Source organism: Oxyura jamaicensis, chromosome 4 (genome assembly GCF_011077185.1).
Source record: "Oxyura jamaicensis isolate SHBP4307 breed ruddy duck chromosome 4, BPBGC_Ojam_1.0, whole genome shotgun sequence".
Taxonomy (NCBI): Eukaryota; Metazoa; Chordata; class Aves; order Anseriformes; family Anatidae; genus Oxyura; species Oxyura jamaicensis.
The window spans coordinates 46,521,123-46,531,119 of NC_048896.1; the positions used below are offsets into that span (position 1 = coordinate 46,521,123).

General features: G+C 36.6%; 1 protein-coding gene across 1 annotated transcript in view; it reads left to right on the plus strand.

The window, feature by feature from the left end:
* CENPE (centromere protein E) overlaps positions 1-8,895 on the plus strand; it is a 34,716-nt gene extending 25,821 nt beyond the window's left edge. Inside the window, exons 32-41 of the mRNA XM_035325847.1 lie at positions 350-562; positions 1,717-1,926; positions 2,457-2,666; positions 3,908-4,129; positions 4,746-4,949; positions 5,512-5,624; positions 6,132-6,229; positions 6,728-6,890; positions 7,393-7,652; positions 8,551-8,895. Coding sequence (XP_035181738.1) covers positions 350-562; positions 1,717-1,926; positions 2,457-2,666; positions 3,908-4,129; positions 4,746-4,949; positions 5,512-5,624; positions 6,132-6,229; positions 6,728-6,890; positions 7,393-7,652; positions 8,551-8,648 — 1,791 coding nt within the window. The 3' untranslated portion in view covers positions 8,649-8,895. The remainder of the gene's footprint in view (positions 1-349; positions 563-1,716; positions 1,927-2,456; positions 2,667-3,907; positions 4,130-4,745; positions 4,950-5,511; positions 5,625-6,131; positions 6,230-6,727; positions 6,891-7,392; positions 7,653-8,550) is intronic.
* The last annotated feature ends 1,102 nt before the right edge of the window (positions 8,896-9,997 follow it).

Sequence of the window (9,997 nt, forward strand, 5' to 3'; positions counted from 1 at the left end):
CTCAGATTTGAGCTGCAGTTCACCAGGAGTGCCTTGAAGCTTGTTTGCCCTACGTGGCCTGCTCATGACCTGCACAAAAGGACCCAGGAGACCAACTCAAACCCCATTCTGAGGGCAGTCCCAGTGGCAAACTTGTGAACAGGCAATAAATTTCATTTCAGACCCAGCTTTAGTGCATTTGTCATGCTCCTGTGGAAAGTCAGAACTTTAAGGTTTAGTCCTATTAACTTTTTTGTTGTAAAACCAAAACATGCTGTAGGACTTAACCTGGAATCTGATGTAAAGCTGCTGTTCATAGCTAATGACTCTCTTTCTTGATTGTGACTGAATTTACTTAATTTGTATTTAGGAGCTTCTTGAGATATTCCCAAGTATGCAGAAGAGGTATGAATGTCTCTCCACAATGTCTCTTAATGTAAAGAACGAACTGAATAGCCAGAAAGCAGTGATAGCTGTGATACTGACTCAGCTTTCATCAGAACAAAGTAAGCAAGTCAAAAGACTTCAAATGGAAAATGAGAAAATAAACAGTCATCTCCAGAATTTATTGAACAGACTCAAGGTACCAACTTAAAATACTGAATATGTGGGTGCTTCATGTTGCTTTGTTTCATGCCTTTTTTTTTCCCCCATAAGCTCTCAGTATTAACAGCAAGGATTCTGTATATGTGCTCAAGCTTTCATTTTTCTTTTCTGTAAGACATGCTTTCATGAAGCCCATTACAATCCTGGAAAACTGGAGATAGTTAGATAAACTAACCGTAATTTTTGTCTATATAGCAGCTTTGCACAGCAATATTTAATTAGTGTTAATCCATTTCCATTGGTCTGAAAAGAAGTATTCTGTGCTCTGTAAATGAAATTATGGACTCCTGAGTACATATTTCATTGGAGAGGAAGGATGTGCAAGATGCCTTGGAGAAGTATGTTTGTTCTGTAAAATTGCCAAATAGTTTAACTTCTATGGCCTTGCAGACCTCCCCCAATCTGAATTTCAATGGAGAAACAAATTCCAATTATCAGGAAAAATTAAGGTGAATTGAGAGACAATTTCTTGTCATTAACAGAGGCACATCAAACTACATAGTATTTTTGTTTGTTTGTTTCAGTTTCTTTATTTACCATGAAAGTTTAGGTTGGGAGGGGTGGGGGTGCGGAACGATGATGGGATGAAAATTCTGGTAATAAAAATATCAAATAATTGTATTTTAGAATTACCTATTAACTAAAAATGTTAACAAATATTCTGAAGTGTGTGATCTCCTAACTTCAGTTAGACTACTTAATGTAGAAAGCATCTGTTTTCAATAGATGCCTTTCACCTTTTATGCTAGAGATGTTTAGGATTTAAGTGATCTCGGCTAGAGTAAAGCTTTAAATTAGCACAGTGATAATTCTATACCTTTAACAACTCTAGGATAAAATCAGTATAACAAAACTATTTTGGTTTTTGAAGTCTAGATGCATAGAAGGCTGTCTTAGCCTTTTAAGCTATTTTTTGGACTCCTTTAAAAAAAAATGCTGACCTAGCTGAAAGTCTCACATGCCATTGCTATTTGACATGAGAACTTAGTTTTCGTAGTCGTGTTTCAGTTGTCTTAAACATCTATTCGCTAGGAGAGTAAAAAGACTGAATTATAAAATACGGAATTTTAGCTGGATGCAAGGTAGCATTTTAAAGCATACTCACTGGTATGTCCTGTGCTTCTACAACAGTTTCATTTCACTCATGTTTGCTCAAAGAAAAGGGAGTATCATGCTACTGTTAACAAGTATGAAATGGAATTGCTTGAGGAAGAGAGAAAGCAAGATCAGCTACAAGCTCAAATTCGGTGTCTCAAGAAGTTTCATTTGAACCAGAATGAAATACCTTCTCAAGTGGTAAATGTTGGTGAAGTGCTGCAGAGTTTGCAGTCGGATGCAGAGGTAGTGTTTGAAACAATTTTTCAGAGACTTGTTTATTTTGAGACGGGGTGTAATGTGATTGTGCTGGGGTGATGGGCATTGTTTTTATCTGTTTAAACTTCATTTGGTGAGGGAAACACAGAATTCACGTTAGCATTTATTTAATGCTACCAGTTCTATAAAGTGATTTTTCTGTTTTATGAAGCAGATCAAAATGAAAATTACTAGGTTATAAAATAGTGAGACTGTTACTTACTGATTAGTCCTTTAGAATACATACTACCTGATCCTAAGATGATTTTTTGAAACAATTAGATAACTTTTTACTAATACATTTTTTCCACTTTCACCTTCCCACCTGCCCTTAGGAATGTGGATTGTTTTCTAATTTTCCCAGTAAGGTATAGCAAAATTCATTTTAGCTTAGCAAATATGCTATCATTAGATGTTAAAACAGACTTACTGTAAATATAGATAGCTAAGAGGGCAAAATTTATATCAATCATGCAGTTACCAAGGCAATGCTTAACCTTGATCTCCTCTTTATAAAGAATATTCTCAAAGATATATCAGAAATGGAAAGTGAACTTCTCAGCATAGAGGCAGAGTTACAGCAGGAAGAAAGTGCTAGAAAAGAAACATCACAATTCTGGGAAGCTTGTTCAGGACTCCACTATGATGCAGAAGAACTTAAAGAAGTGCTAAAAAAAGATAATGAAAGGCTTTTACAAGTCATTAACTTCTGGACTCCAAAAGTAAAGGTAAATGAACTTAATAATTAAGAAATACATTTTGTGTAAGCACTCTGCAAGTACCTCTGTAATCTGGTTGAAAACAAACACAAAAGGCTATTTTAAAGTTTACTCATTTAATTATTTTTAGTTTATTCAACAGCACTTAATATAGGCATATTTAGCTGTAAAATGTGGGAATACTTAGAAGATTTTTATAAGCTTTCTTCCTCCTGCATTCAGACTTGGAAACTTTTGTGTTTAAAAAGACTTTTGGGGGATAGTTTTCCATGTATATGGTGGTGGTATTTTTGTGTGTGGTTTTCTTAAAGAGAATGAAATCTTAGAAACGGTAGGTTCATAACTGTTATTACAACATTCCTTGCAGAACTTGGCAGCCTGTTGCAATCATATTCTCAAGGCTTTCTGCCTACGTGATTCTGTTCTTTTCAAACCACCTTAAAATGGCTGAAATGTTTTATATATATGTATATATATATATATATATATATATAAAGCTTAATTGTAATTAACATTCTCACACCTTTTCTACCTTCAGAAAATTAAATTATTCTAGAGGTCTTTCAGCTGTACTTTCCCTTTTCTTTCTTCCTTATACCACCCACAATTTGGAAAAAAGTCTGTTTTGCTGTCTGAGGTGCATCATGAAGAGCATTTCATGAGATTACATCTTTTAATAACCACATCAGGCACCTCTTGGAAAACAGGCTGTGGGAGGGAATCCTCTACCTTCTGACTAGTTCTTAAGAGCAGTTGTCCTGACTTCCAGCATACGCTTGTTCCTAGGCTGTTTGTACTATTCTTTCAGCTAGATTTTGAAGAGCACATCATCCTCCTTCTGCACGTGTCGTGACTCACTCTCAGCCTATTGAAAAAGTGTTAAGCTGCTTTTGTAGAATTATTTGTCAGCCTTGACTTCTACAGGATTTACCAGTGCTGGGAAATTCTTTAGGAAGAGTTCTTTGATAGACATTCTGTAAATCAAAGCTTTTACAACAAAAACAACAACAAAAATAGCATTCTCTTTTCTGTGGTAAACAACCCAAGGTCTCTCAGCCTGTCCTCATAGGAGAGGTACTCCAGCCCTCTGTTCATTTGAGTGTTAGTAATTCCACTTTTGGTAATAACTGTCTTCAAATGTGACACTGAGACAAGAATGTGAAATTAATACAGGCTAAGAAACTTCCTGATCTTTCACTTATTTCTAGCTGGTTCAAAAATTTTATCTGTTCATCATTACTTATTTTCAGACACTCCTTCAACTTACTTCAGAGTTGAATGATAGAACTTCCAACTACTGTAAAAATGCTGATGTTGAATGGAAACAGAGAAAAGAGAAAACTGAAGAGTTGCTTCAGGAACTAAACACCCTTAAGGACCAACTGGCCCCTGGTGGCTCTGCTCATCTTCTGTTAGAAGAAGAAAACTATAGACTTCATAACCACTTAAAGGCTGCAGAACAAGATAAAAAGGTGCAAATATTTTTCTAAAGAAAGCTTGATCGTTTATTTTCTAAGTGAGAGTACTTTAAACTGAAAAGAAAACAAGGATTGATGACTGTAAATCTGTCACACAATACACTGGCCCACAATGGACTTTTTTTTGTAGATTTCTTTTTTTTTTCCAAAATTGGAAGTTTGAGCTCTGCCTGTAATGTGATTTAATGGGCTGTTTTCTGTGCACACACAGATGTTAGTTCATAAATCTCTCTAAAGGCACCCAATTATTTCTGAAGCATAGGTTCCAATAGTGTGATATTCTTTAAATATGTCGTATTCTCTATGTGAAACAGGAAGCTGGATAAAAATTGTCATGACTCCTGGGGATTGCACACTCATTTTCCCTATGTCCATACTTCGTCCATACTTCTAATGTCACAGTTACTCGTGTTCAAAGCATGTTTTTTAGACTTGAATGTTCCAGAATTGTAACAGATGAAACAAAACAATGCTATAGACTGTATAGGAATTCATGTTTTGTTTGCTGTTGTTTTGTTTGTTTTTATTAAGAATATCCCCCTGTGCTGTGACATTGTTATAACTCTTGGTTTGGTGTAACTGATCATAACTGGTTGGTGTATCTCAACAGGCTATGGAAGTAAAAATACAGAAGTTGGAAAATACAATTAATGAAGCAGAAAAAAATGTCAGAGAAAAAGATGACAGGATAAATAAGTTACAAGCGCAGATAAAAATAAAAGCAGATACAAGTGAGCTCACCCAGCTGAAAGCCAAGCTGAGTGAGACAGAGAAGCGCCTCAGCACTGCCCTAACAGAAAATCAGAGTCTCCAGGTATGAGTCAAATTATTTTATATTTTCATTCTCACAGCAAGGGAAGCAGAGAGTGCTGTAAAGTTGATTTGTAGTTCTCTATGGTGTTCTTAGAGAAAAGCACTCTACTCACCTGTTGTAGCATGCTGTTTCACATGCTACCAGTGCAGCTTTCAGAGACAAAATTGAGAACTCATGTTATGGTATTAGAAGCTAAATTTATCACTTAGGATGTATTTCTGAAACATTCTTAAACTTCAAATTTTGAAACCGAAGCATGGGCTGTTTTTTTCTACATCATCTATTTGCACGCTAGTTCAAGATTCCAGGATTACATCTGCAAGCAAGTCAGCAAAACTTGCTAAAAATGTGAGTGCATTCATTACACCAGCATTAAGATAGCAACTGGTACTATGGTACCTAGTTGGTGATGTGGGCATTCTTACTCCAGAATAACTTTGTGATTCCAGCTCTGTCCTGCAACTTCTGGCAGATTGCAGTAAAGGTGCAAAGCAAGCAGTCCCCATATTCAGTGCTACATAGCAATCATTTCTTCATACTAGGTGTCTTGTTTTATTTTCAGGCAAAATTAAATAAAGGTGCTGAGTTGTACAAAGAAGAAATTGATAATCTCAAAACACAATTGGTAAAATACGATATGGAAAGAATGAAGCAATCAAATTCTTTTGATATGAAGTAAGTTCAAGTGTATTTTTTTGGAGTTTTTACCTGCTAGCTCTTCCCTAACCCCCACACCCCTGAATAAGAAGTGAGCATTCAGCTTTGGGTTTACTAGGTTTTTATTGCAGCTGCATTCCAGAGAAAGTAAAAGCTATATGCATCTCAATCAGGTTGATTACCAAACAAACTCCATCCCCATGCACCTACTAAAATTTCTCAACCAACCTATGCTCAGCCGTAAATCAAACAATTGTTTCTGATGAATGTGAGGGGAAAGCATGAATGGAGAGCTCTCTGTGGCTCACTGGGGAGAAAAGATGTGCAGAGAATAATTTAAGTCTAACTTCTGCTTTTCTGTACTTTACCTAAAATCTAACTGACAGTCAGATGTAGTTTTTTTGTTTTGTTTTACTTCAAATGTATTTGTATCTGTTAATGCATTTGAAAATCAAACTAGGTCTCTTGCAACTTCAATAATTAAGCTTAATTTTTCTTTTCCCCTCTCCCTGCCCACCAATATAGACTTGCTAATTATAAAGCTCTCATAGAACATCAAGAAGAACAGTTAAGAAAGCTAAAAGAAGAACTCAGAAGAGTACAGCAAGATCACGATGTTACTGGTAAATTCCAGATCATTATAAGGGATTGTTTTGTATTAAACATCCAGTTTTAAGGTTGTGTGGTTAAATTCTAGGCTGAGATGCAGGGCTTTTACCTCAAAAGGACATGAGAAGGGTTGGATGCTTTGGAAGAGGTGGAAGGTTAAAACACGGTAGCTGCACATACACTGTATTAGAATCACAGCAGTTCTTGTCTGGTTTTGTTTTTGTTATTTCTTTGATTGTGTTTGCAGTTGTGGTGGGTTATGTTCCCATATCTAGTTCTCTAGCTCTAATCATGATATAACTAATCATCTAAGCTTCTTAATATCTCCATGGCAGTGTGATTACTGATGGTGGGTTTAAAAAATAACTTTCGTAGTGGTACTTGTAACCTAGTGAGGTTTTACATACAAGGCTACAGGAGGGAATTTTGTGTAAGCATGGCTAAGATAAATATCGACTCGGTTTTAAACACTGACCAAATAACACATGCATTTGTATAAAATTGTTTTCTAGTGGTGCCTAAAAAAGAAGCTCCTCAGCAATCCCAAATGCCCCTTACTTGTGGTGGTGGCAGTGGTATCGTTCAGAGCACACAAATGCTTGTTTTAAAATCTGAACAAGTTAAGCTACAGAAAGAGAACTTGCAGCTGAAGAAACAAAATGACCTTCTACTAAGGTAAGCATAAAGATAATAAACACCATGTTAACATTTGACATTTCTATTTAACCCATGCTGTTACAGTTTCTTTCCTGGAAATCTGTAGAAGTGAATAATTTTTCATTTTAAGATGTGAAAGAGTCTAGCAAATCTAAACTTTTAAAGATAGTGATGTGTGTATGTATGTATATATATTTCTTGATGACTTTTAAGCTTTAAATTTTCTTACCTAACAATGGAATTGTAAATGCTTTTATCAAGAACTGGAAAATGCATTTTGATTGGATCTCTTTAGCTTTTGGGAAGAAAAAAAAGAAAATTAAGCCTCCAAAGCTAAGAATACACGTTTGGACGTGGTAGGGGGCTTACATTGCCATGTCTGTGGTATGTCAAGGGAATAGTCATACAGGAACATTCAGGAACTGTCTCATCAGGAGTTTTTCTTTACTTAAAAGAATTGCTTAATGTTTTTCATAATTTTTCATAAATGCTGGTGTGTCTTTTTTTTTTCCCTGTTCAGTAATGAGGCTCAATTGAAAGAGGAACTTAGAAAATGGAAAGAAAGAGCACTAAAATTGAAAGAACAATCTTTGAGAGAGACTACTCGAGAGACAGTACCAAGGTCTCCAAGGAAGACAGTGTCATATTCCCTTAAAGAGCAAAATTCACCTTTCAAAGAGCCTATTTCTCAGGAAACTGTGACTCAGGATGCACCAAAGCCTCTGCCACTGATGTGTCCAACAAATTTCTTTGATAATTCCAACTTAGGTACACTAACAGGTATGTAACGTGGTGTCCAGTTAAGATTAGGAGAGGCAATATATAAGGAGGGGTCTTCAAGTAAAAGTAGGTGTCCTGTACTTCCTGCATTCAGTCCTGAAACTCTCATGGAAACAGTGTTTTTGAATGCCTAGTTAGCGTGTTGTTGAAGGGCTGACCACCTGGTGCCAAAAAGATTAGATGTGCTGTACAGCACCCAAATACTTAAAGCATTCATGAAGATTAGGCAAACTTCATATTTCTCTTGTTGCAGTGAAAGTGTTGATGATCGATCTCTTTAAAAAGTGACTAGGCAGAGTATCATTCCTACCAGAGAGATGATGCTATAGAATCTTTTGATTTTTAACGCTACCTGAGTTAAGTACCTGCTTCTGGCAAAACTGATTCTCATAGACTGCTCAGACATCTATTCAGAGTTAACTGCTGGTTAACTTTTTTCTAAATTTTTTTGCTGAGATGGTCGATTTTTAGTCTCTGATGTGAAATCTGCTGGTCTGGCAGCTTCCAGCTGTGGTAACAGCTGCCCTAGTCAGGATGTCTCATCTCTGGCCTGGGAACTTCTGGGGAAATCTAGCCATCAGTGCTAGCATATTAACACTACTGCCCTCATCAACTCACTTCTAGAAGCTCCGATAAGGCCCCAGCAGACATATTAAAGACTTAACAAGTTTTCAAGGTATTAATGGCAGGCTTCCAGAAAGAATGACTTATTGCCATTTCTTGTGATGGCCAACTTAATAACAGCCAACTTAATAATAGTACAGACTTGTTAGCAACACTTCTTGGAGGCCAGCTTTGGTAGCTGAGTCTTAAAACCCTAGTCAAGATTAAATTGCTGTATTCCTACTATTTGTGAAACTGGGAAAGCATTACTGTAATATTCTTGTCTTCTGTATAGATACGCGACCTGCAGGAATAGAGCCCCCAGAAGAATATCTTAAGCAGTGGTTTGGAACTTCAGAGAAAGATAAAGCCCCTGATTGTACTACCCAGTAAAGGTGTTCTGTCGTAAGCTGCCTTTGCAGTGGCAACATCCAGAATCTGCCTGTATGGAAGATGGTTCCTTCACGTTAAATCGTCAACTGTGGGAAGAGCTCTGGCAGCATGCAATTCCCTTGTTGTCCTGGAGCTGCTGCTTCCCCCAGCTGGAAAAGCTGCAATACGAGAACAAGAATTGAAAAGCAGTCATGTTGCCTGCAACCTGCTGCTGATGTTCTTCTTTGGTTATTTTCTGGATAGCAAAGAAAGAAAAGCTATCATGCTGAAGAAAAATGGACACAGGAATGAACCACAATCTACTGTGAAGCTTCTCAAACTTCTCTGGCATTCCTGCAACAGTCCTCATCTGGGTGGTCTGTATCTACAGAGAGCTGTTGGTTTGGAAAGAACTGTTCGCACTAATTACTTTTTGTTTCTCAATAGAGAAGTTTTATACTTTTTTTTTTTTTTGAGGCTGTGGAAACTGCATTTTTACCACAACCTTAACCTCTGTATTGGGCACTGCAACTGAAGTTACTCGTCTTCTGTTTTGTAAGGCACAGAATCAAGGATTTCTCTTAAACTCTTTACAGTATTTCTGCAGCTCAGTCAATTATGGTGCCAGGAGTAACTTTGTATTTTGCATCATCTTTGAGTATACTTCCATTTCCTGTTTGAAGTTGGACATCTGGATTTTTTTTTCAAACAGTAAGCAATGGATCTAACTGATGCTTCAGTTACTCTAGTGAGTGAAAAATAAATTGTACAATCAGGGCTGTATGGCAGACTGTTTTACTATCCTGATTACCTGAATTTTGAAACTTATTTCTTATGTCCTGTATAAGGTTTGTTTTGACAATAAACTTTAATATGTTAAGTATTTAAAAATATTTCTGCTGGTCACTTCAGTTTTGTGGAGACATGATGCTATGATTTGAGGATGCTGATTATAATATTCAGTCTGAAAACAGTGCTGTTGCAGTGTATTCCTGTTTGTGTCGAAATTTAGTAGCTGTAAGGCTAGGGACAGGAGAACAAATGATTCTAGAAAACCTAGTCATTAAATACTTTGTGAACTGGGGAGCTGATTTTCAAAGCCTTAGAAAGCTCTTACAGTTCAAGAGTGGCGTAATATTACTGAACATGCCTGTGTGCCTGTCCAAGTTCACCCACAGAAATGTGTCCAGCTGAAATTCAGGCAGCATTCCGAATTCATTAAGAAAGCTATTAGGGTAGCCTTGGATCTGGTGTGAGCTTACAATTAAATTTTGTCGTAGAATTTTTCAGTCTCATGATGTTAACTGCCTTAACAGATATAAGTTAAAACACTAGATGCGAATTTAAGAAGAGATACTTCGGTAAATCAA